Raw genomic sequence first — 27,683 nt, forward strand, 5'->3', positions numbered from 1 at the left:
TTCCAGGCAAGAGTCACATCTAAGGAATGCTCAGGGAAAGACAATATAAATATAAGGCTAAAAGTATTCTGATAAGATCTTTTGTTGTGTCATCATAATTTAAGATCAATTACGATTTAAGAACAATGCCTTAGAGAATGATTCGGGCAGACAGAGGCTTCACATACAAATTAGAAGCCTCAATTCACGTCGGCATGCACACAGGCACAAAGGTAAAGAGAGCTTATGTCAGAAGCAGCTGTGGGTATGTCTTTTGTCTCCTGGAAGTCCACAGGATTTAGCATAAACTTTAGTTTTTAAGAGGATTTAATTGATCAAACATCAGTAGTGTGGACAAAGAAGGAGAAAGGTGGCCCTAAGTGGAAAGAGGTCACTACTAGGGTCCAGAAAGTCTCCAAGCAGAAAGCAGCGGGAGGAAATCACTCCAAACACTAAGCACTTGTTTGTGTCAAAGGAAGAATGACTTAAAGAAGAAAAGGTTGCAAAGCTGAAGACAGAGCAAGAAGCCTTGATTATTTCTAACCCCGTAAGCCCCGATTCAGGGACAACCAACCCTGACATCAGAACTTTTGTGACCTAGAGCGCGTACATGTAGTGTGGAGAGTGGGAGGTAAATGATCCTGACTCTTGTAGTTTTGGATTGTGAAGAATATTCCTCAAAGAACTGTGCTGCAGTCATGGTGGCTCAGGCCAGCAGTCTCCGTCCGCATGAGAATAGAGGCAAAAGTATCATGCCTTAAGGTCAGCCTGATTTGCATGTCATGATAGTCTCAGAGCTGTAGTTAAGAAATCACATTTGAGACACTTCCTATGCAGCTGGAATTGGTTTCTATGACAAGGGCTTTAGAGTGAGCATATACAGAATGAGAATTTCAGAGGCTTCAGAAAGAGATGAGAGTACTCAATATGTAAAAACAATGTGAACCACAAGTGTCAGAGGCAGGACTGTAGCAGATAGTGGCCCAGGCATATGGGGCTTCCCATATGTATGCTTTATGTAGTCTCCCATCACATAAACTGCTGTGGTCCATGTGGTTAAGGGAGAATACTATGGATGTCATTGGTGTGTTGCTTCTGTGGTTGGGTCATAAAGGCATTATGCTCTCCGGTTTATTCTATGAGACTTCTTGTTTCAGAAGGACACATATCGCCATATCATAAAGACACAAAGAAGCTCATATGGAAAGAAACTGTCATCTAACACTATCTAGTACCTGTGTGGTATAAACCTTCCTGGGAAACGACACTTACAGATGCTGTAGTCCCAGATAACATCTGCAAGGCCTCCCAAGACTCATGGCCCAGCTAAGCTTTCCTCAAACTTGTGATTCACAGAATCTAGAAGATAATAAATGTTATTGTTTTAAAGAAAGACATTTGAGGAAGATTTTTAGTGTTATACCAATAACATAAAACCTCTATTAAAGTCTGACATAGAAATAATGTTAAATAATTAAACTCCATAAAGTTTATTTTATAAACTAAGTCAATACTTTTTAAATTTTTCTACTATTTAATATTTCGTTTAAGATTATTCACATATCGCCATATTTCATTGAATGAATTTTCTAGATATAAAGCCTAAAATAGTAAACTTAATGAAAATCACTTTTTAAAAAAATGTTTAGATATGAGATAAAGCTGCTAAATTCTATTATTTTTAAAATAATCAGAGTATTCACATAAATAGTTGCTAACAAAAAATTAAATCAGTAAATAAATAATGGAGAATACTTTTACTCAATTTTCATATAGGAAACAGGCTGATGATACTCTGAAGTAGACAAAACCTTTTAAAAGTCATGATTGACTTCCTGTTATGACTTACATTTCTAAATATCATAATAAATGCAAATTAAGGTATACTTTCTTTCTTTGTAAATTCTCCTTAGAAAGCAGCAGGCTAGGAACAAAATTAAAATTTGAATACAAATCACAAAAACGTATTTCAACAATACTATTAAGTGCTTTGATCATTGAAAAGAACTTCTAACCTAAAACAAGAACCTGGCAGGTGTTCATGAAAGGGGCTTACATGGTTGGATAACTGTTGCTCTAATTGTGCTGCATGTTGGGGTCTGGCAAGATTAGAGATGACAGTTCTCAGGCAACAGCTGTTCCCCTGTGCCCAGAATTATGGGTGTGGTATGGATGGGTAAGGATTCCCTGCCTTTCAGTAAATAGCCTTTGATGTTCAATTAGAAATATCTCTGGATAGCTTAACCCCAACGCCCCCTTGACACCAGCAGAGGTGACTGCTGTTAGGAGTTCACCCATGGGAGCAGGACATTGTTTATCATGTGACAAATAAGCCTGTTTCTGCCTGTGGCCTGTGCTGGTACCGTATGTGTGCCTCCTGGGAAGAGAGATTTAATTTGCTAAGTAATACAAGAGAATGGAAACTGATCTTTAGTAATTCATAAACTCCAAATCTGTTATAGCATAACATGAATTCCTAGATTCATAGTGCTTTTTTTTCAGAATATTTTTCTCTCTTAAATACTGTTGATACAAGAGAGAGAGAGAGAGAGAGAGAGAGAGAGAGAGAGAGGTGGGGAGAGGGAGGGAGATTAAATGAGCACTGGAATGGGAGATTTTTCTAGATATGTAAATCAAAGGCTACATACAAGAAACCAGGGTGAAGATCAGCTAGTTGAAGATAGAACAGGCTGTTTCCTATAGAATTAAGTGACAGGAAGCATAAAGAATTTAGTGTAATGGGCCTACAAATTATCCAGCCACTAAAGAAAAGGACTCTCCCACAATGTTGATAGGAAGATATAGAGCTTCATTTTGGCACTTCAGTTAGTCCTGCTGATACCTCCTTTTCAGATCATCGACTTTTCCCTGCCCTAAAATCCCTCCTCCTAACAGGTCACTCTTTTGAAACTTGACATCGACATTGCTCTAGTCTTGCTCTATTACCTCACTTCATTGTATGCACAGGTCATCTACCTTTTCTTCTAAAAGATTTATTTAGTCTGTGACGTTTCTCTCTTCAGCACTTCTAGAACGAACAGACTCATTACAGTCTTACGTTCCCTGCTGTTCAATCTAGATCTGTGTGCAGTATCGGAAAATAAGTCTGTGTTAGCGGTGAGCTGGATGGATGAGAATGTGTCACAAGCTTCCACTCTGTGGAGGAAGTCTGTGAATGGTTCATTATTCCACAGAGTGAACTGATTTCATCAAAGTAAGCAACTGTCCAGCAAACTGACATCCGGAGAAAAACCCATGAGCCCATATATGCAAGTCTATGCTTCACTGAACACCTTGTTGGTCTTACCTTAGAAAACCCTTGGCAATACATATAAATAGGGAATTTCTAATTCTCTCCTCCAGCTTAGATCCATGTTGCCACACCAAGGTCACTAGTGATTGAGTTCATTTGTTGACAATTGTGCCTTTTCCAGTTTGATCTGTCTGTCACTTTTCATTCGGATGCCCAGACCCTTCTCTGGAAATCTCCATGTCTGGAACTTAGCTTCTCTCGCCACTTTCTTCTCTGACTGCATGTTCCTACCTCTCTTTCAATGGTGCCATGCTCGAGGACTCAATCTTTGGCTCCATGTCCTTTCTTCATCATCTCTGGCAATATCGGGTTGTCTTCTAACTTTCTGAGCCTGATAACTCTCTGAGTGCTGATAACTTCCAGGTTTGTATTTCCAGGCTAGATTCTAGTTTTTTCCAAGATCAGACTTCTAGTAGCCACTTGAAAAGTTTACATATATATTACAAATCTAAAATATCAAAGCTGAACTTCCGATCTTGATCCAAACCTAAGGTTGGTTCATAGCGTTTCCAACTCTATCATTTCTGTCTTGAGTGTCAAGTCCCTTCTCCTTTTCTGGGCTTCTCACAACAGAAAACCATGCTAATGCTATTGTCAAAGTATATGTGAAACCAACCACATTTAAGCTGCATCTTCTCTTACGTGAGTTGCTCTAGTGCTTGTCCCCCTCATCCTATCTTCCTTCTTCCTGGGCCTGATGTCAACCCTCCTAGAGGCAATTTCAAATGTACATTAGAATGTAAGAACAGACCCTGCTTCCTTCTCTAAGGGCCTCCTTTTGAGAGTAAGCCAAGTCTCCAATGTTCTAGAAAGCACTGGACAATCTGCACCCCTCCCACCACCTTCTCCCCAAGCTCATTGCCTTCTCCCATCCATGCTAGCCTCTATGGTAACCTAGCTAAGCATAACACACATGGGAGAGTTGCCTGCCTTGGAGCAGCTGCACCTTTCATTTCTTCTACCCAGATTCCACCGGGCTTGCTCTCTCAGTGAGTCCCCTGGCCTCTGAGTTAAAACTGCAGCCCTCCTGTGCCAGGTCCCAAACTCTTAACTGGTATCCACAACATTTACCACAGTTAACGCCCACATTTTTCTTTCTTTTTCTCCTCCATGAGCATGGAAGCCATTCGAGGGTTGGGTTTTCCTTTTCTCTATTTTGTACACATCTGGGTCCCCCATTAGTATCTATAAGAGTCCCTGGAATAGTCCTGTTTTAGTAGTAATTTGCAGAACTCCCTGATTGTGCTGAAAATGCATCACTTGGAGCCTACCTTGACCTTGCTGTTCAGATTACTTGCTGTCCAAAATGGTTTATAAAATCTGTAATCGCCTTTACCTTTACCGTAGCTGGTTCAGGTTCCTTGCCCTTCACCTGTCAGATGCCTCTCAGCACAACAGATTCAGATAATGCATCCTTCCCTAGAGAGCTTTATTGGTAAATTACGTCAAGTTGATACACTTTTCATGAAGTCTATCCCCCACAGGAAAATTATGGCATTATCAAACTAGGGATAGGATCATCGCTGTCATGCTTAGACAACTGATTTCCATCATAAAACATGTAGGGCCAAGGTAATAGTGACCTTGAAAACACCCTTTGTTGTTTCAAGTTAATTGATCTATTACTTCTATTCTAAATAAATGAGCTTTAAAAAATGAACAGACTCTCATGGGTTAAACCTGGTCCACACAGGTTTTCATAGCTGAGTTCCTAATCATGGGATACTCCTGAACTTCATGTTCAGTTTACAGATACTCCAGAGTAGAGACAAACCATTACATTCTTTTAGAACAAATAGCCAGCTGTATACCTCATATGGTACAGCCCATAGTCTGTGTAAAAATACTGAAAACTCTTATTAATCAGGCCACTAAGGTAGTCTGACACTGTTGATTATAAAGTCTACTTTAACTGCCCTTGCAAATGTACAAAAATGATAACTTAATAAACTCCATAGAATATTAAACTGAATTGGGATTTTTTTTAAATTGCAATAAATATCATATCCTGTTGATACTACATTTCCTTACTGAAATAAAGACCTAGTTGAAAAATATTGACACCTGGTCCTTAGAGAAACAAAAAAATTGAGATGTCTGATTTATTTTAATTGGTGAATTATCATAATAGAAAGGTGATAGAACATGAAAATAACATGAATAACCCTGTCACATTGTTTGTAAGCTTTTAATTTCATCTCACTGGAAAACTAATAAGGAAATGTTACTTATCTACTGATATTTAATGATGTGATACATCCATAATGTGGTGTTTTATTATGGAGAGTAAAAAATATTCCATTAAGGAATGAAGTGCGAATTAAACGGGAAAAAAAAAATCCAGTCCATTTAGTAATGTCTAAAACCATCAACAACAGAAATGGTTTCTGTATGTAGCATGAAGACCATAGGGAGGCAGTGGTAGGCAGACCACAGGCTTCAGGCTGAAGTCACAATGCACGCTGTAATGCTCTGGGCCATAGTAACAGATTGTTTGTAAACAATGAAACAGTGATAACTTCCGTGTTCCTTCTTAACTTTATGTTTCTGCTTTCAGATCTCCCTCCCCTTCCAGAGGAAGTTAGCGATGCCATAGCTTTAATGTCTGTTTTAGCTGCAAAACTCAATGTTCACTTTCTGTTAGAAAATCTAAAGCAGGTGGTATGCAATTTCTCTTGATTTGGAATTCTTTAAAGGCAAGTAAATTTGGAACTCACGTGTGGGTGGGTTAATGGAGGTAGTAACCCAAGGACGTTTTCCTAGATTATCCCATTCTTGGTTAGCGCAGTCTGCGTAGCCATAGCTCTCAGTTACATCAGTACCCTAATCCTCATCATCATTGCAGCAGCCTCGTTCTCGTGGACTCTTTGAAGTGCCAAAGGGACTTTTGTTTGATCCTGATTTGGATTTTCAATGGAAAGTAAAACCGTGGGGTGAGGAGGCAGCAGCTAAAGCAGGGAGTTGAGCCAGTGCATTGCTGAACGGAAGGAATCTGGTCTGGAAGGAGGGGGACCTGAAGCAAAGGGAAAGGGGATCGATCCGTTGCTTAAGTTCTTTGGAAAAATCTTGACTCAGAAGCCCAAGATGTTTCCATTTGTCCCAGCCAGGCAAATGTTTTGTTTTGTCTTTTAACAATAGCATGAAGCCCGAGGATGAGAGCCTTCTGCTGTAGGCCGGTCTTCGTTATTGTCTGTCAGCTTGTGTCTCTTCTATCGGTTTTATTCGCTACAAAGGGACCTAGTTTGGAAAGGTTTGGCAGTGGTGGGCACATGTGCAGCTGTTCAGCTGCAGTGAAACGCCCAAACTTGGACTGATGACAACGGGATTCTTGTGTAAAGTACAAAGCATGCTCCTGGCTATGTCCTATGTTATTTCTTTATGTGTGCACGGAGGACTCTTGATCCAAGTAGAGTATGTAACAATACAGACCAGGCTCTTCCAGTCAGTGCTGCTGGGTGGAAGTGGGCGGGGGACGATAGTTGCTAGAAGGGACAGTAAGACAGCATCTGCAGTGAGTGGGTCCCAAAGCATTGTGGCATCAGTTTCATCTCTAAAGCATTAGCTTACTGATGACTCCTTTCCCTGTGACAGGGAACATCCCCATGTGAAGTTAACTGTGTTGTATATTCATAGCAGTGAAAATAAACTCATGTGATGCAATGGAATGTTGCAAATATGCTTTGACAAAAAAATGTGTCTTTTTGTCTCCTGTTTTCTTCTATTGTTATTTGTTAGTAATATATGAAGAAGGAATCTCTCTCTCTCTCTCTCTCTCTCTCTCTCTCTCTCTCTCTCTCTCTCTCTCTGTGCGTGTATGTGTGTGTGTGTGTGTGTGTGTGTGTTTTAAATTTGTTTTGTCTTTCAAATTGTACCACCTCTGAGAATGATCTTTAACAAATACTATGCAGTGGGGTGAAGATATCACATAAACCTTATAAGGACTTTATAATCAAGAGTATTATTATTTGCCAAATACTGCAATGAAGTTGATCTGACATTGAGCCTTCCCGGTATAAAAAAAAAAAAAAAAACCACTGACAAATATCTGGTCAACAGGAGGCAGCCAGGGTTTTCACTGGCATGCTGTGAAGGAACTGATGCTGTCCTTTGTGCCTATGGGCCTTGGCAAGGCTTGCGCTGTTTCCTAATGATCATGGGTCTTTGGGATGCTCTGGGGACGTTTCTCATACTGAATAAGCTCCAGGAAAAGGAGAGAGGGCTCTTTACAGGAATGGGACACTGAGTAGTTTCTCAGCAACTCTAATTTGGGCAATGATTCGTCCTCCGTGAGGCCATTTACAGAAGAGTGAATGCCTCCTGAGAATCTGTTTCAGTCACTTCCAGGCTCTGGATTACGAAAATTGTTACCTGACTCTGTTTTCTGGCTGTGGCTAAGAGCACGGTGATGTATCGTCTCTCTCTCTCTCTCTCCCTCACACACACCCAAGCTCAGGGAAGTAACATCAGGACATTGTGTCTTTCTTTTGTCCATTTGAAGCCTCACAAATTCCATATTTTCTGAAGGCAAAAATGAAGAATATGTCAAATTTAAATCTTCTAATAGAAGGTCGAGAATTGACTGCAGGCACCCCAGCCTTCGTTCATTACAGATAACAGAACTGTTTGATTCTTTGACAGCAACGAATCACATATAGTTCAGAAATTAAGTGGTAGAAAGCACAGTATAAGTTGCAATATACTGCAGCAGTCTAAGTGCCATCGACTATCCTGGAGACAACACCATCCATAATTAATGTATTCTGAGTTCGAGGGAAGGAATCAAGGCACATTATTGTTAGTTCAAACCCCACATGTCCTTAATTTATTTCTATGTACTAACAACTATTCTATTTGCCAACCAAATGTTCTGCAGATCATATCCAGGTATACTAGGGTAGTTTTAGATCAGCCCATAGTGCATGACTAGAAACTTTAGGCAGTTGCTAATAACTAAACGTGACTAAAATGAGTATCTAACACATAATTTAAATGCATCTTAGGTAATGATCATCTTTCAGAGATTATTAGTAGTGATCATCTTTATTTTCCCTCTCTATAATTTAATCTCATTTAACATTTACTATAACCCGAGGAAGCTGATTTTTTTTTTTCCTGACAAATGGAAGTAGAATTAAGTTTCTTGTTCCTGCCTATGTTAAGTGAGCAGTGGAGCTGAGGTTTGCCCAAAGCCAACTGGCTTCCAAGAATATGCTTCAACCATATTGCTATTTCCTTAGCTATTCTTGGCTTACATGAACATATGAAAGGTACAGGCCCTAACAAATGTGGCTGCCTTGATAGCTCAAAGAAAATTCAGCAGTTAGGAAATCAAATGGCTTTCCTGACTATCAAAAGACAATAGTAGATGTCTGATCAACTAGCAATACTTACCACAAAAGTTTTGTTGATACCATAAAAGATTCTGAAATAGAGGTGACCACCACCGGATGTCGACCTCTGAGCTCTCTCTTGTGCTCAGTAAGTGATTATATAATTGGTTGGAAGGAGAATATAAATCTATAGGCAATTCTAGGCTAAGGAGAATGTATTCCAGAATAGAACCAATGTGTCTGTGGACTAGATTTTCTATTTTGCATTTAATGACTGAGTGAAATCCATGTGATTGTGAGAAGAGATAAATTTTAAAAATCAAAATAAAATAAAAATTTTTGGAGCAACCCATACTTTTCTGCAATTGGATAATAGGTCTTACTATTAAAAGCACATTTAAGCTTGTTTCAAAGATCTTAGATTAAGATGGCATTCCATTCAGCCTACTTTCCATAATATTTGTAAGCCTAAACTTATGCTTGAAGTGCCTTTGCTTATTTGCAGATTCTTGTTACACTATTACCTCAGGTAAAAATTCCCATTCATTCATTCATCTACAAGTGGCTTGTCTCTGGAAAAAAAAATCTCTACATCACTGTGTTCAAGAGAGACAAATCATGATGACAGTTTGCTTGCTAGTTTGCTATATACATTTCTAGATGTGCACATAGAAGCTTGCTTCCACTCTAACAATGGTGTGAGACCTACAATTGAAATAATTCTTTCTGTTGTTTATTGCTTAAATCTGCAAATATTCATGTTACCAAAAAGCAAAAAACAAACAAACAAACAAATAAACCAAAAAGGTCTTCAAAATTCTTTGTGCTGCAAAAGAGAGCTGAGTGTTTCCAAGTACCAGGCATAGGCTTGGAAAAAGTTTAGGAAAGCAGAAGGCAAAATTACTGTGTATTTAGATTCATCTCAGAAAGAGATGACTTCCCTCCCCACAGCCCCCAACACCAGTCCCTGACTCCCTTCTTGCTTGCATTGCTGGATACTTGCTCACAGGAGTCATTGTATTGTGCAGGTCTCTCAGACAAGGCAGGTACCTTCCATTCAACAATCCCCCTGTTTCAGTGGGCAGAAGGAGGTTATCTCCAGCCTGAGTCTGTAGTTCTCTTGATTCAGCAGGAATAAGAGGGCAACTTAAATTGAAGATCTGAACAGATCCTTCTAGAATGTGACGGGGGCTTCTAATAAATGCTTTACGAAACCTGGGAAAGGCCTGTGGCAAGCGAGGGCAGTGTGCCCACTGCTGATGCAGCATGTGTTGTCAAGGGCATTGTAAAACACACCAACCCACCTAGGCAATGAAGACTTGAGACTGTGAACTTGTTTGAGGAAGGTGAATACGAATAGAAACAGGGTACAGTCAAAAGGTAAGCCTTTTCCTCTGTAAAATATACGACGATAAGGAATCCAAATATGAAAAAAATGATCCTCTATTTGTTAAATGCCATAGAGAGGTGTGGCAGATCTGAATGGCTCTTTCCAACTCCTTTCATTCTATGCCATTTACTAATTATTTAGAATTGAGAAAGGTTTGGCAATTTACAGTAAGCTCTGTGTGTGTGCATATGCATGTGTGTGATGTCTGTGTACACGTGTGCGTGCCCGTGTGCACGTGTATGTGTGTCCGTGAGGTTTATGAAGTGATCAAAGAAGTAATGTAACAGTATTCCTTAAAACTCAAAGTTTAAACGAAAGTGAAAACAAATTTATTCTAAAACTCTAAGACGAAGGAGGGTGTGTTTAAACAAGCAGCTGGTTGGAGTAAATGTTAATTTCCATAGAAAACAAGAAACAACCACCATTTCAGAGTCTTGAGCTGCTCTGCCCTCTCCACTGTCCTTTCATTTCTATAATCTGGGTAAAGGTGCATGAAAAAGCACCAGGGCGTAGCTCTCGTCATTCTCTTTTTGTGGTAGTGCATATTTACTCAGAGCATCAGTTAAGAGAAACAAAAAGTCATCTCAAACTCTATAACTCTTTGAAAACTTTTAGTTACAATTACATGTTGAACACATATTTCAAATTTTCAGTACATAATAGCATATCCTCACCAATTTCTTTTACAATTATTTCTCTGTTGTTATTTTTTTTTTAAATTATCTTCAAAGCACCAATACTTTCATCTTTGAGCACTTGTTTCGTGGCTAGAGTAGCCACATGCCCAGTATCATTATAGGTTAAAACTCAAGTACATGGATATAGGTAGGCATATTATTATTATTATTATTATTTATTAATGCAGAAAAATGTGTTCAAGTGTATTTTGTAACCTCTGTGCTCCTCCTTGTCTTTAAGTTATCAGGATGTTATAAAACCTGCAGGTGTGAGCCGGGCTTGGTGGCACACGCCTTTAATCCCAGCACTCGGGAGGCAGAGGCAGGCGGATTTCTGAGTTCAAGGCCAGCCTGGTCTACAAAGTGAGTTCCAGGACAGCCAAGGGCTATATAGAGAAACCCTGTCTCAAAAAAAAAAAAAAAAAAAAAAAAAAAAAAAAAAAAAAAAAACACCTGCAGGTGTGCAATCAGATAGGTTCAGAAAATAACTGAACCATGGGTCAGTCTCTCATCCCTGGGTCTGTCTTACCCTGACATCTTCATTTGATATCCCCAGAATTAGTTTCATTTTAGAAATGTAGATGTTGGATGAGATGGACATCAGTGCTGTTAATGCAGATTCTGAACAAACAGAGCAATACAAAACTATTTGTGAACAATAGTTTAGTGCTCTGAGACACGTTAAAAGCATCACTAAAAGCATGTGATTTCCCTCCTCTTTTTAAGAAATTTTCTTTATTAAATAAGTATAAATACCCTGTGAGGAGAATCAGTGAAATGTTCCGGCCCTAATTCTTCCGATATTTAAAGAATCATCAATCATTTTCAACACCTGGAAGGGCAAATTACAAAATGGAAGCAAAATATGTGTTGTTGCCTCATCTGTACAGAAAGTTAGCAAGAATAATTTAGCAGAGAAAAACTTTCCATTTCCTGGAAGAAAGCTACAATGTCCTTCCTGCATGCAAGATGCTTGCATGGCTGTGGCTGCACAGCAGAAGGTGAAGTGCAGTTCTCCTCTGCATGAACATTGCCTGTTTCTTCTCAAGGGATGCACTTTATGACTAGATTGACTAAATAATAATTTATTTATTAATTTATTAATCCATATGCATATATATATGAATATATATGAATTTCATATATATATGCAATCCATTTCATATATATGCAAATATATATTGTACTTCTGAAAGTGCAATCCATTTCATATATATATGAAATGGATTAATTAATTTTGCACCTTCTATTTCTTTTTACTAACAATCTACAAAACCATTTACCCTGCTCTCAATGAATTAAAGACTGGTACTTTCATGCCTGATTGCCAAGAGCATTTTTGGTATGGCCACTAAATAAGAGATGGCCAATGTCTTGCTTATAAAAGCTATCAAGTTCTCCTTTACTGACTATACTTGTTTAATTTGAACATTTGAGAATCAAGGGTGTATGGTATGTAGCTCCCGATGCTTTGTCCATAACAGTTTAAGCAGTGCCATAAGACAGTAGTCCCTGGGCTTAGTTTGAATTATATCTGTGCTGAGTAGGCAAATAAGCATTATTGTTCCCACTTAATGCTGCTTTCTCTATGTATGAGTGTATTATTTTTTACTACATTTGTATTTATTTGTCACACAAATTACTGAACACACCAGGTTCTATTAAATCAGAAACTACTATTAAATAATGTATTTGGTATGCAAGTAAGTCTTCATTAGTACATTGTCAGGGTTAGGGTTTGCATTTATCATAGACCAAGACTGTGTCATCTGCATATAAATCTCATTTCTAAAATCTCTCACCCTATTTTAATCCATTTCTGTCTAAATATATCTGTAGGTCCAGTGACCCTTATTACATACGATGTGAAGGCAGAGGACTTCTAGGCATTTTCCTGGGTGCTTTAAGAGCTTGGACTCTGACTTGAACTAGCAACCACTTCATGTTGATTAACTTACAGGTGTATGTGTTCAATATCTCTAAGGTCCCTACATTACAGAACCAAGGACTTGGAAGGTCAAAGTCATGGGCAGAAACAGGACCATAAAGCCATGAGCTTTGGCCTGTTAATTCTGGTGTTCTTTTATATCATTATTAAGTCCCAAGTAGACATTATCATCTGATTAAATCTCATGTTGTTACATACACAGTGAAAAATAATTCAGTCATCGATTCAAGTCCACCTATGTTTGCTAAAATGCTTTTTATAGATTCCCCCAAGAACTGATAAGCCTAACCTCAGGCAGCAATACAAGTATACTTAAGAGCAGATAAGTCCAGGAAAAGCCACGGAATGTCATTTTCCCATGAATCAGGACATTCAGAGACCTCGTTAGTTTTCCTTGGAGGCCTAGATTTCTGAAGTTAATTTTTGTGGTAGATAAAGTGAACTAAAACAAACAGGGCCACATTTGCTTTATTCAAATAGTTCTTAATTACTCATCTGACTATGTTTCGTCACATCATCTTTGCCTAAGAGTGTAAGTAATAGTGTCTGCTTTATCAAATGATGTAGAAATATTTGTGTTATTGTAATAATCAATGTAGGAATACAATAGTAAGTTTTATATAACTCTGGGTCTAGATGAATCACTCATCCAGTCGCTGAGACCCAGGGAAACAAGCAGATGAAATAATAATAATAATAATAATAATAATAATAATAACAACATCCAATTCTCTTAATACAAAAATAGGAAGTAATTGATTCACAGATGCTATAATGAGCCAGAGATACAAGTGAGGTGGCTAATAAAGAACTCCTTGCCTCGGTTGTTAATAATGGAAGAACTAGGACTCTGAAGACTATTGCCTGTTCCTAAAGCAATCTGAGTCTCAGACAGCACAGATGAGTGGCTGTGGAAAGAGGAGAAACAGATGCAAGGGTGAAAGCAGTGCAGATGCCCCAGGCTGCATGTGTCCTAGCCTCACCTCCGCACCTTCAGATTTTTTGGGGTTTTGCTTTTTGTTTTTCAATTATTTATTTACTTTACATCCCAATCCTTACTTCCCCTCCTCCCTTTCCAGTGCCCCCTCTCACCTTGCACACTCCTGTGGCTTAAAAGCAAAGTTGAAAAAAGGGAGTAAAATTCAAGACAAATTTGTAATTTTTCAGCTGTCTTAACTGTCCAACATTTCACAGCTTAACAATCGTCCTATCAGGATTAAAAGGCTCCATTGTTTCTTATCACTATCATCCCACAAGAACTTTATCATTAGGAATGTCTGAGAAATGATACATTCCCTTTGTCTGCCTCACCCAACACACATATACAAGTTTCTGCTTTTGTTTGTTTGTTTGTTTGTTTGTTTGTTTGTTTGTCTGTTATAGTTTCCTTGCTCATTTTCTATGTTTGCTGGAAATTGACACCAGAGTCTCACACTTGTTAAGCATATGCTCTATGTATAAGTCACAGTCTAACCTTACTTATGTTTTATTAATCTGTTTATGAGTTTATAGGCTTCAGATGATTGTAACTGCAACATATATACTAGTATTTATACTTTTCTGGAAAAACATACCAATCGTTTTCACCTCATTACTAAGTTAATAATAATAATATTTAAGTTAATGGCTGACACTAACTTAAGAGCAGTTAGAGAATATATTTTATAGCCCTGTTATAAAGTAGGCAACCAGACATTGTGAATTGTACGTGTTACTGAAATACATTTTTTATTATACACTTGGCAACTGCCCTTCCATAAACATTTTTCAGCTGACGAACATACTACCTGTCTTAGTCAGGGTTTCTATTCCTACACAAACATCATGACCAAGAGGCAAGTTGGGGAGGAAAGGGTTTATTCAGCTTACACTTCCATTCTGCTGTTCATCACCAAGGAAGTCAGGACTGGAACTCAAGCAGGTCAGAAAGCAGGACCTGATGCAGAAGCCATGGAGAAATGTTCTTTACTGGCTTGCTTCCCCTGGCTTGCTCAGCCTGCTCTCTTATAGAACCCAAGACTGCCAGCTCAGAGATGGTACCACCCACAAGGGAACTTTGCCCCTTGATCACTAATTGAGAAAATATCCCACAGCTGGATCTCATGAAGACACTTCCCCAACTGAAGCTCCTTTCTCTGTGATAACCCCAGCCTGTGTCAAGTTGACACAAAACCAGCCAGTGCGCTACCATACTTAATTCCTTGTACATAGTTCTCCTCACAGCAGGTTAACTGAAAGCATGGATGGATACTCATTTTGGTTTTGGTTTTGTTCTATGAAAGGGTTATTTAATAGGTCACTAACTACTTACCGAGTTTCTTTCCATTCAAACTTTATCAGCTCTAAAGAAATAGAAATTAGAAGCTCATTGATGGATTCACATTTTCTTATATAAATCCCCTAGGGAAAGGATGGCTATATCCCTGCTGTAATAGACAATAGAGAACAAGAACAAGATGAAAGCCACAGCTGAGCATCTTTAGAAATCCCTGTACACAGCTCGGTCATGTTCTAAAGTTGTTAATACAAAGTGGGAGTTGTGAAAGGCCCTATGATGAAGGTTCTGCTCTTTAATAAAGATAGATGAGAAAACAATCTGAAAAAATAGGCAACAAACAGGATTTCCTGGGTAGGAAAAGAGAAACTGCCTGTGAGTTGTCTGACACAAATGGGAAGAGAAAGGAAGATCAAGACTACAGTTACCAGCTGGGCGTGGTGGCACACGCCTTTAATCCCAGCACTCGGGAGGCAGAGGAAGGTGGAGTTCTGAGTTCGAGGCCAGCCTGGTCTACAAAGTGAATTCCAGGACAGCCAGGGCTATACAGAGAAACCATGTCTGTAAAAACAAAAACAAAAACAAAAACAAACAAACAAACAAACAAGACTACAGTTATCTCCAGGCCCCTTTAAGATACATCTCATCAATATTAAGCTAATTCCTTCAGAGAACACTTTTTTCAATCGAGCAGAGATAGTTTATTGAACACACAGAGAACATTTTTAAATTTGCATAATAATACTAGCAAAGTGATTTTTAAAAAGTAGCAAAGTGTGATCACGATGATATTGGTAATCACAATCAATGCTTATAGTGAATGAAAGCATATATATGCTAATGGATTACTATAAAGAAAAATATCTCTTAGAAAATGGGTGTATTTGTGTGTGTATGTGTAGGCATGTATATAGATGCATATAAGTATGCATGTGTGTGTATGTGTGAGTGTATGTGTTAGGGAGTATGTGTGTGTATGTGTATGAGTCTGTGTGTGAGTGTGTGTGTGTGTGTGTGTTTGTGTGTGCATGTCCTGGATAAGTATAGATAATGTGTGGGGGTCAAAGGACAACCTTTAGAAGTTGGTTCTTTTCTTCCACTGTAGGTACTTGGAATTAAACCTCGGTGGTCAGGTCTGTTTTTCAAGCACTGTTATCAACTGGTCCATCTCACCATCCCTGGGTATTCACTTGTTAACATTTTAAGCTGATAGCCATTATAGAACCATTGTTCAACTGATGATGGAGGACCAAAAAATACAAGAACCCAAACCTTCTTGCCAGGTTCTACCACCCCTGGCTCCTTGGGAAGCAACTTCATTCTCTGGTCTAATTTAGTCTGTGCTCAGGCTCTGGGTTGCTAAAGGAATGTGCTGGAGCTTGCAGAAGACTTAGATCTGTGGAGCTGAGCTCTGCTGTGCAGCAGAATTACTGGGAGTTTCTCACAGTGGGGACTTTGGGTACCAATCCTACAAGTAACTGATTCACTTGGGTGTAGCAAGGCTCAGGCACCTTTGATGTGCTGCCAAAGCTGGGAATCAATCTACTTATTTGGATGCACTTACAGCCTGAATTTACAAGGCCAAACTGAATGTCAGGGATGTATTCAAGAGTTTATGGATAATACCATAAATTAAACAGGTATAAGGCAGTACTCTAATAGTCTGAGTGTGCTCTTTGTGCCCCTGAGATATGTAGATCCAGCGAACACATTACTGTTCAAAAATGTCCCTTTTCTGAATATGGGAGGATTATTAGTTCTGACGTGGCATTTTAGTCGTGTTTTATTTCAAATGATGTTGTTTCGAATTAATAAGAGCATCAGTTATCCTAATCTGGTAGTACCCATGTATAATCCCAGTTCTGGAGAAGCTAACGAAGAAGGATCACAAGGTTAAAGCCAGCCTGGCTTATGTAAAAAAGGCTTTGTCTCAGAAAACAGAGCAAAGACAAAGCAAAAACCCAAAGGGAAGCAACAACTGCGCTAATTAATGAACCAGCAGTTGATGTGTTATCCTAAAAATCCAGCAGCTGGCTGAGGAGTCAGAACCAGCCGTTGTTTCTTTAGGTTTTTCCTTTCAGCTTCCTTTCATGTTTGTTTTATGAGGTTGGTAGAATAGCATTGGGTATGAAGGTTTCAAAATATCTTTTTTTAAAAAACTCTGCATTTTAAAGAAAAACAGATTTTTGTTTTTGAAAACAAAAATAAAATAAAATAAAATAACCCTGGAGAAATGCTAATAGGGATGTGTTTATCTAGACAACCAGGAAATGCTCCAGGGCCTATAAACCCTCGTGGAGTCTGATCGCAACAGATGCCCTTTGGAAACACCTGTTGAGTCAACTCTGCCCCTGCCTCATTAAGTGGGCTGGAGGTTTAACGCTCTGAGAGCAGCCGGTATTTGGAATGTTAGAAATGTGCCTCTGCCCCTTATGTTCCGTTCTAGCTGCTCAGACCCTGCACTGCTCTGGTGGCCTTTGGATTGGGTAGTTAATAAGAGAAATCTGCAAATGCTCTTGGATTCACCAGCTTTGTCTATAAAGGTTTGTTCAAAGTAGCCCAATTCACACAATAAGCCAGTAAATAAAGACTAGAGTTTTTCTGCCTGTTTTTATCCACTCTGAGTTGTCTGTCAACGAGGGGCCTGTTGCAAAGGTATAACGGTAATTGTAAATCGAAGGGAGTTGAAATCTTGTCTAAGAAGCTATCACGTGCTTTACAGGATAATATTTAAAGGTGTGTTGGATTATACTAAAAAGTGCCATACAACATAATGCTAAAAGTGTTAAAGATAATCATTGTACAAGCTGTGTGCATACCATTCCCTGAAGTGTATTCTTCATGTAGTACATTCTACAGTCCGAGATTGAATCCTATTGGCCTGAAGGTCAAAGGTCATACATAGTGATTTTCAACACTTCTGTTTTGAGACAGCTGAATGATCTCCTGACCTGGCTTTAGTCAGTGGGCTGGCTGCTCATCTCCACTTTAAGCCTTCCTGCCCTTTCTAAAAATAGCAGGGGATATTTTAAGCAACTCATACTCGCTTTTCTCATTGGACAGAAGCACATTTTGGCCTCTTGCCCCTGTCAGATTGACACTTGTGCAGTTAGACCTGGATGCTAGTCCATGCTTCTTGCTACTCATATAAGAGGCTTTGCAAACCTAAAGACCCCAGGATTGCTAGCAGAGAGGCAGTGAACAGATGTGAGCGGAGGAAAGACCTTTCTTAGGAATGTGACTATGCTCTTGGAATCCTCCATTTCAGACATTTGCACCTCTGTCCTCAGCTTTTCGGATCTGTTTTTGTTCTTTTTCTTTTTCTCTTTTTTCTAAAACCTGGCTGTGATTTCACTCCAGCGACACCCCCACTTGTCTCTGGATCCTGCCACTTCTGATAAATACTGATAGAAGACACTGTCAATCTGTGGATAAGGGAAACTAATGAGAAACTGCTATCTAAAACCTGAACAGCAGCAAAGACAAAACCAAGCAGACCCCAAAAATCCAAAACCAATCCACAGGAGAGCAACTCAAAAAATCCACACTCGCAAGAAGACCCGTAGAAAAAACACCAAGATGTGACTGAGTTGATAACGGGGGCCGTAGCGGTCACTTGACTGGCGTGCACTGGATACTCTGTATTTTTCTCCTTTGAAAAACAAGTGCAAGTCTATGTTATTCTAAACAGCTGGGACCAAAAGATTATGTGTGTGAGAAAACGCAGATTCTAAAAGCAAAATGGAATTGGCGCGGGTCAAGCCCGTGCCACCGTCTTGCCATTCCAGTACGTTCATACGTGGTACTCGTGTTTGCGCATCTAAGAAATTTCCATTTTTTCACATCAAAAAATCCAGATATGAAGCCGAAGCTGCCTTCTTCGCCAACCTGAAGCTGTCTGATTTCAACATCATTGACACCCTTGGAGTTGGAGGTTTCGGACGAGTAGAGCTGGTAGGTGACTTTTCTTTAAATGCTTTGCAAAGCTTTTCTCCCTCCTCATTTTTTTCCTGGCTTCTTTTCCTCCCCTCATTTGCCTCTTATTGTTAACTATCATTGCTCTAATCAGAAGCAGACACCTGCATGCAGGCATGTCTGAGACTGTTTAATGGTGTGGGCTAGGATATGCAGTCAGTGGACTCAAAACAAACTGCAAATTGCCTCATAGAAAGCTCTTTCTACTGAGTATTTAACACATTCACTTAATGAGGACCCTTAAATCGCTGTTTGCCCCCCTGATTGTCTATGACCTTCCTACCTTCCTCAGTTCTGATCAGTACTTATTAATTTAATTATGCCAGGATTAAGTTATTTCAAATGTAAACACAGAAAAGAAACTGTAATATATATGATATACATATATATTTATATACACAAAATAAGTGTAGTGGTAGTAACCCTGTAATTCTATAATTGTAAGTACCTAATTATATTATAGTGATAATGGTTTGGATGCTTATTATGGTTAATTTCACATTATATAAACTACAAGTAGTTTATTTCACTAGTTAAATAGATACTCATTATGGAACATGATAAAGACACTTTTGTCCAAGTTCATTTGTTAAGTACATTGTATGAATGTGGTATTAAACACCATAACATCAGAGCTCTATTTTGTATTTGCTAGAAATAGGAATGTAAAAACTGACTTTTTGCGAGAAATATTAAGAGAGGGAGTATATCCTGGCGAGTGAGGTAGCTGCATTCCAGTGCTGTGGCGTTAGAGAATACAGAGTCACTCCCATCTCTCTGCTGGGCATGGGGGAGTCCCTGGTAGGAGACTCCAGTACAGTGTGCTGGGAACTCCCCAGCACTGTGTAAAGTGCAGTAAACAGTTACTGTTGCTACCCAAGGTCAGGAGGAATCCCGTCCCCTCGATAACAGTCAAGTGAGCCAGAGCTATTCTTGATGTCTGTTTGTGTTGTGGTTAGGCTCTATTGCTTAGACGCAGGAAAATGTCATTTGCTGAAGTATTAGAAAAGGCCTGAAAACTAAGGTGCATTCCCCTAAATCTGCATTATACTTCCCATAATGTGGGCTGAAGCTACTCTAATAATTATTACTATTTCAGACATGAACATCTAGAATGTGCCTGTGAGGCTCTGGTTGTTGTTAATTTTGGGTATAAAAATCCAGTAAGGGTGCAAAAACAGTCCAATCTTTCTGCTTTTCTAAACGTCACCTACCAACTAATGGGGCCTGCCTTAGTTTCTGCTGCTGTGATAAACGCCATGGCCAGAAACAACTTAAGGAAGAAAGATTTTGGGGCAATTCACAGGTCTAAAGTTGGAACCGGCGGGGGCGGTGGGGAGGACACTAAGCAGAGATGAAGTAAATGAAATAGATGAAGACTGCTCACTGGCTTACTTTTCGAGGCTTTACTTTCTTTTGATTATTATCATTTTTTTAAAGATAGTTACATTACGTCCTTCCATCCTCCAACCCCTTTCTTTCTCCCTCCCTCTCAAATTCATGGCCCAGGACCACCTGCCTAGGGCAGCATCACCCACAGTGGGCTGTGCCCTCCCATATCAACCATTAACCAAGAGAATTCCCCAGAAGTGCCCATAAACAGACCTGGTGAAGACAATTATTCTGTTGGGGTTCCCCTTCTCAAATGATGCATGTTTGTGTAAAAAGGTGACAAAATCTAGCCAGCATGGACCCGTACAGTTTTTTCAAGAATTTGACAAGTTATAATTTTGATGAGTTTTAGTGGCTCATGATCATCAATGGCAGCCTGGTAATTGCATGGTTTGGTTCTGGAGTGGAGGAACACAGCACAGCACTGAGAGGACAGCTCCTCACCGTGATGACTAGACATTTCTCAGAGCAGTGGTTCTCAGCATCTATGTTGCAACTCCTCCGGGAAGGGTGGGGGGGAGGTCACATATCAGATATCCTGCATATCAGATATTTACATTAGGATTCATAACAGTAGCAAAATTACAGTTATGAAGTAGAAGTGAAATAACTTCATAGTTGGGGGTCACCACAACATGAGGAACTGTGTTAAAGGGTCTCAGCATAAGGAAGGTTGGGAACCACTGCCTAAGAGTACGATTTGGAGGGTATATGATATAATTCTTTAAAACCAGTTTCAGGATTATGGGCGAAGAGAGGGAAAGATGGCTCAATGATCAGAACTCAACTCTTAGCACCCACTCTGGACCCTGCCTCCAAATGATGTCATGCTCTCTCTGGCCTCCACAACAATGCTCTCACTTGCACATGTGTGTGTGTATGTGTGTGTGCGCGCACACACACACACACACACAATTAAAAATAAAATCTCTAATAAAGACTATGGACAATGAAATAGCTGTTTTGCTTAACAAAAAGCAAACATTATGTCTAGAAATTGCTAGAGAATAACTTCAAGTTACCTGTTTGGGAAAATACAGAGATTGCCTGAGGATGTTTGAAACATTGCTTTACAATAGCTTTGGAAAAAACAGTCGTGAGAGCACTTTAAGTTGAAAACTTTAATACTGGCTTGAAAACTGAAAACTCAGAAAATTCGCTGAAAAGCACACACAAAATTAGGGGAAATTTAATCACATGAAAGCAAATATAGTTTGGTTTTTTTATTAGATATTTTCTTCATTTACATTTCAAATGCTATCCCAAAAGTCCCCTATTCCCCAACCCCTGGCCTGCTCCCCAACCCACCTACTCCCACTTCCTGGCCCTGGCATTCCCCTGTACTGGGGCATAGAATCTTCACAAGACCAAGGGGCCTCTCCTCCCAGTGATGGCCAACTAGGCCATCTGCTACATGTGCAGCTAGAGACACAAGCTCTGGGGATACTGGTTAGTTCATATTGTAGTTCCTCCTAGAGGGTTGCAGACCCCTTCAGCTCCTTGGGTACTTTCTGTAGCTCCTCCATTGGGGGCCCTGTGTTCCATCCAATAGCTGACTGTGAGCATCCATTTCTGTATTTGCCAGGAGAGATGCTCAGCTATTAAAGGCTAGGCTTACAACCAAAAATATAAGGAAATACAGTTTCAAAAGACCACATCTATGCATATGTATGTTCATTTATACATGTGCATGTTTGTGTGTGTGTATATATATATGTATGTATATTATATGTATATACATATATATGTGTGTATATATATATATATATATATATATATATATATATATATAACATAAAATTTCCATCTCAGGGGAGATACTATATATATCCACCTGATTCTCTCTGAATACTATACTTTACTGTTTTTCCTAGGTACTTAAAACCAGTACTCCTGTCCTAGAGAGATAGTTCAGCAGTTAAAGGTGTTTGCTGCTCTTCTAGAGGACCCAAGTTCAGTTCCCAGCATCCATACCCAACAGCTCACAACGCCTCTAACTCTTCCTCAGTAAATATGAGACCTCCTTCCAGCTTCCCTGGAAACCTGCATTTATATGCACATACCCACATACAAGTACACACGTGCACATGTAATTTAAAATATTTTTTAGAAGGAATAAAAGAAAACCCAACTCATTCATCTAGATTCAAAATGTAACTGGTTTGCAAAATACTGATATAATATTCATAAATCCTCAGTGGATCATTAGAGACAGTGCATCCATTGGGATCAGAGACGTGTCCTTAAACCAGAAGTCACAACTTTTGTGATCTTTCACATCCTAAAAATGTACTAGAGAGTATGTGGAATATCTAAAATGCATAGATTTTTAACTCATAAGAACACAGTTCTGAACATATTAATAGAAAATATGTAATATTTACAACTTGAGCCAACTAATTGTTATTTACCAATAATAATGAAGGAAAGGACATTTTTAAAAATAACACAAAATTGCATTGTAGTATCCTAAACATTTCCCAGCTATGAGATTATAAACTCTCCAATAGTGTCAGGCCTTGGGACCTCCCCTTGAGCTGGATTCCACTTTGGGCCTGTTGCTGGACCTTCTTTTCCTCAGGCTCCTCTCCATTTCCTTCCCTGTACTATTACTGAGGCTATGGAATGCTCACAAAAAGGGATCTATCATGACTGTCCCCTGAAAGACCCAACAAGCAGCTGAAACAGTCAGATGCAGTTATTGCACCCAACCAGTGGACAGAAGCAGTTGACCCATGTTGTTGAATTAGGGAAGGCTGAAAGAAGCTGAGGAGAAGGGCAATTCTGTAGGAAGACCAGCAGTCTTAATTAATCTGGACCCCCCCCCCAAGATCTTTCAAACACTGGACCACCAAACAGGGCACCATACACCAGCTGATATGAGGCCCCCAAGATACATACAGTAGAGGACTTCCAGGTCTGTGTTCATTCAGAGATGAAGCACATAACCCTCAAGATGCTGGAGGCCCCAGGGAGTTTAGAGGTCAGGTGGAGTGGGAATTGGGGACATCCACGTGGAGATGGGATGGGGTGGGGAGGAGGCGTGGGATGTAGAGCAGTCAGAGGGTGGATGGAATATGGAGTGTAAAAAATAAATTACAAATAAAATTAAATTAAAAAATTAAAACTCTCCAGTGATATATATAAAGAGTTTAAAGATTTGAGATTTTTAAGCTCCCTGTCCTAAAAGAACTAAGAGCTTTATAATTGTTTACTTGATGTGCAGTGGATGCTTGCAGCATTTTGCCGGAGGATGTACTCAACCTGTTGATCTTAGTAGTTCCTACATTCTTGTTTTGTTAGTTTAGACAAATTTAGGTGCAACAGTATTTCTGTCAGGAGAATTTCTAAGTAACTGTCTTTGTTTTGTGGAGATAAGAGCATCATGAGAAATTTAAATTTTATTCAGAGTGCAGTCTCCTTTCTGTTATCTGCCTTCTATCATGTGTTTTGCCCATGTTCTTAACTCATGAGTTTTGTAATGTGTTCATTATGACGTATTTACTGTATGTCTTCCAGAAAACCAATTCTGTTTGCAGTGTCACTCATATGAATGCCATATGTGTATACCTTCAGTCTTTAAGTATCACTATAAGGAAATTAAAGGGTACCATAACTATCCCAGTGTGCAATGGTTGTAAAATAATGAGATTGGCTTTAAAAGTCATATGTGAAAAATGTGTCCCCCTGCTTTACAATAACATCCATAATCTGTTCCACTTTTTCTTTTTCTTTTCCTTTTTCTTTTTCTTTTTGGTCAGAGGCACTGCTTTCATAAAAGATTTGCCCACAGTCAGACAAACAACTTTGTAACCTGTCAATGTTAGTGCTGTTTTACCCTAAATATTAATTTATTCTGTAGTCCTAAGATTTCCTGCACCAATAAACTATACTTAGCTAATAATATAAAAACAATATAGAAAGCTTTATTTTCTGCATTACATTTTTTTTCTGTAACATGTATGGAAGATTTGAGAGTTTCACTAGGAAAAATTGTTCCTAGCTTTGGGATTTGAGATCAAATCATAAGCAAAGCAGGAGCAGCACAAGCGTGGAAGAGGAAGGCCGATGATGCTCAGGTAACGTGTGTGATGCATCATAGAAAATGTCCGTGGAAACCAAAGCCTAGGAACAAAGACTTGCTGACAAAGTCACACTCCAAACTAAATTGACCAACCTTTCATTTGAAGCCTGCTTTATGATCTTAAAATTTGGCGTCCAGTTTGTAATTCTGCTCATGTAGCTTGTCTGGGAGGAGAGCCCAGGGTTTGGCTCATGTCACAGGGAAAATGTCAAGATGACTCATGGAAGTGGAAGATGTCTACACAGTGAGAACTGTCATTATTGTCCAGAATGACAGACTTTTATTATTATTGTTGTTGTTGTTTGGTTTGGTTTTAACTGAGAAGCTTTGCTGGCTTTAACAAATGTTTAGATTCTTCCCACCACTGCCATGAAACAAAAGAGGTATATGTGGTTTTTTAGTTTCTTATCTAGTTGCTGTGATAAATTACCCTGACCAGAGCACTTTAGGGGGAGAAAATATTTGTCTGGCTCCCAATTCCAAGGTGCAGTTCATCATTGCAGGGAAATCAAAGCAGCAGGAACATGGGCAGCTTTTAGGGTACAGCTACTGTCCAGAGCAAAGAGCAGGAAGGTAATGCATGCCTACCTGATTTCAGCTTTCTCACTCTAATCCAGTACTGGAGTTCTAGCCTAGGGAATGGTGTTGCCCACAGTGGGCGGATCTTCTCACCTCAATGGATAAAATCAAAACAACCCCCAGACATAGGCCCAGAGGCCAGACTGTTCTAAAGAGTCCCTTGCTGAGACTTTTTTTCCAGGTGATTCTAGATTGTGTGAAGTTGACAATTAAAACCATTACAAACCCTCTACTTAAAAACAAACAACAACAACAAAAAAAAATGTTCTAGGCTACAGAGATGGCTCAGGAGGGAAAACAAAACAAAACAAACGAACAAAAAACATTTGGAAAAGTCTGAAACCTGAGCTTGATCCCCAGTAAATGTGTAAGCAAAGAACTGAATCCATGAAATTGTCCTGTAACCTCCACAAGCACACAATGGCATGGCATGAGTGTGCCCCAACATACCACACACAACACATGCACACACACACACACACACACACACAGAGAGAGAGACAGAGACAGAGACAGAGACAGAGACAGAGACAGAGACAGAGAGAGAATTTTTTTTTAATTTTTAAGAACCTGAAGTGGACAATCCAGAATGGCTGTGATAATTAACTCCTTAGCTATGACAATGCTATGTCATTGTTTCTGCCAAACATTCAGATTCCCCTTTCTCTAAGTCTTCTGCCATTCCCATTTTTGTGGCAAAATGTCTGTAGAGGAAAGATAATCAGACAATATAATATGATAAAAAACAATATGGAGTTAGATGTCTGGAATTCCTGTTACCAGCTTGGCCATTTTCTTAACTCTCCTGGACCACAGTTTACTTTTCTGTTAAATTAAGATAAAAATAGAACTTGTCCCTCATGAGGTTGTAATGATTAAAAGAACTAGAGTCACCACAGTATTCTAATGTATTACCTTTGGTCAATGCATTTCAATGTTATTAATTTTCTCATAATGATAATTTATACTAATTATTAAAATACACTCATAATAGCCACCTTCACTTATCCCCCCAGCCGTGTTCACAGAAAGGAATTAGAATAGAACAGTGTATCTTTTGTTTTCCTCCCCATTGCTAGGTCACATTTCTTCTCTCAGAGTAAAAGCCTGAGGTCTGGAAATCTTCAGTCATAGATGCTATTAAATTCCCCTGAACCACTAAAGCTTCCTATTTTCTGATCTACCATGAGGAATGACAGGAAGCAGTTTTCAGTCTTCCCCATGCCAACCTGTGTGCACCTGAGGTAGCCTCCTTATTTATCCACTTCTCTTCTAAACTGCAAAGTCACACTCTCAGTAAGGAATGGGTTTCAGTGCAGAACACTGGGTGACAGCCATTCCCTCCATAACCTTTTTAAGCCATGATATTCTCAATGGGAAAATAAGAATCAGACTCATGCCAAAGGGTATACTTAGGTATCTCTAATTCATTTTATGAAACCAGTCTTTGAATCCTGAAGCTGGAGTCACTGAGGAGCAAGATAGTAGTGAGTTATAGCAACCATCCTACTCCTGGAGGCCACATGTGTGTAGTGGAGTCCTGTGTTCTTCACATTGGCATCCAGGCCACATGCTCAGCTTTCGTGCAGGCTTCCTTGGTATGCACTTCAAAGGCTAGCAGGCATGGAGTGCCATGTAAAGCAACTGGGGACTAAATAGACGGAGTTGACTAAGCAAGAAATGAAGTGATAAACCTGGTACTCGATCACCAGAGTTTCATTCCATCACTCTTAAAGGAGAGGAGCTTAATCCCAAAGGGAAAACCCTAGTAAGATGAAAGATGTTAAGAGCTCCTAGTGCCTGCCGACTCACACAGCAGTGAGCTGTTGTATTACTGGGTAGCAGGGTGCTCTTGTGTTCTGTCATACTCAACAGAAATTGGAAACTATAATTTTGCCTAATTTGACACAGTCTTTGTCCAGCTGTACTCTCCCTTGCATAAGATTCACCTGGAATTGTTTTTTTCCTAAAATAAAATAAAAAAATAATTGTGACTTATAGTATTGACTCCTAAAGAGGAGAAAGGCATTTAGCTAAATAATGAGGGTTCAGTCCAAAAGACACTAGTAGAGCAATATTTGGTGCAGAACAAAGATACTCTCCTCATTTCTTTTTCTTTCATTCTATTAAATCATTTTAGTGTAATAAATTTACAAATGAAACCATCACCTGGCTAGATGCAGGTAGCCCCTAAACAAACATCCAACTTCAGTATATCATAGTGAGCTTTTCTATACAGTAAGAATGGCCATTCTGAAGCTATGGGTCTTCGTTTGGATTTTCTCCCTAGTGTCAATTATATTTCTCTGATTTATCCACCAGAAGAAAAGAGAAATTCTATGACAGAGTTGAAACTAGAACATCTCACGCCAATCAAAATGACAAGATTTTGTCAAAATGCCTCACCCAGGCAATCCTCTTATGTATATGTGTCTGGGCCTCAGACCAGCTTGTGTATGCCGGCTGGTTGATGGTTCAGTATCTGTGAGACCTCAGGGGTCCAAGTCAGTTGAAACTGCTGGTCTTCCTATGGGATTGCCCGCCATCTTTCTGCGCTTCTTCCAGCCTTTCCCTAATTCAACCAGAGGGGTCCCTGACTTCAGTCCAATGGTTGGATGTATCTGCTTCTGTCTCAGTCAGCATCTTGTTGAGCCTCTTAAGGGCATCCATGCCAGGTTCCTGTCTGTAAGCACACCATAGCATCAGCAATAGTGTCAGGACTTGGATCCTCCCCTTGAGAT

The 27,683-nt window shown here is 39.4% G+C and overlaps 1 protein-coding gene across 3 annotated transcripts in view; it reads left to right on the forward strand.

The window, feature by feature from the left end:
* Prkg1 (protein kinase cGMP-dependent 1) overlaps positions 1-27,683 on the forward strand; it is a 1,217,686-nt gene that overhangs the window by 1,145,139 nt on the left and 44,864 nt on the right. For all 3 annotated transcript variants that reach the window (XM_021151357.3, XM_021151356.3, XM_085834099.1), the window contains one exon: positions 18,770-18,866. In XM_021151357.3, the coding sequence (XP_021007016.1) occupies positions 18,770-18,866 (97 nt within the window). The remainder of the gene's footprint in view (positions 1-18,769; positions 18,867-27,683) is intronic.

Source organism: Mus caroli, unplaced genomic scaffold, assembly GCF_978045245.1.
Source record: "Mus caroli unplaced genomic scaffold, Mus_caroli_1 scaffold_20, whole genome shotgun sequence".
Classification (NCBI taxonomy): domain Eukaryota; kingdom Metazoa; phylum Chordata; class Mammalia; order Rodentia; family Muridae; genus Mus; species Mus caroli.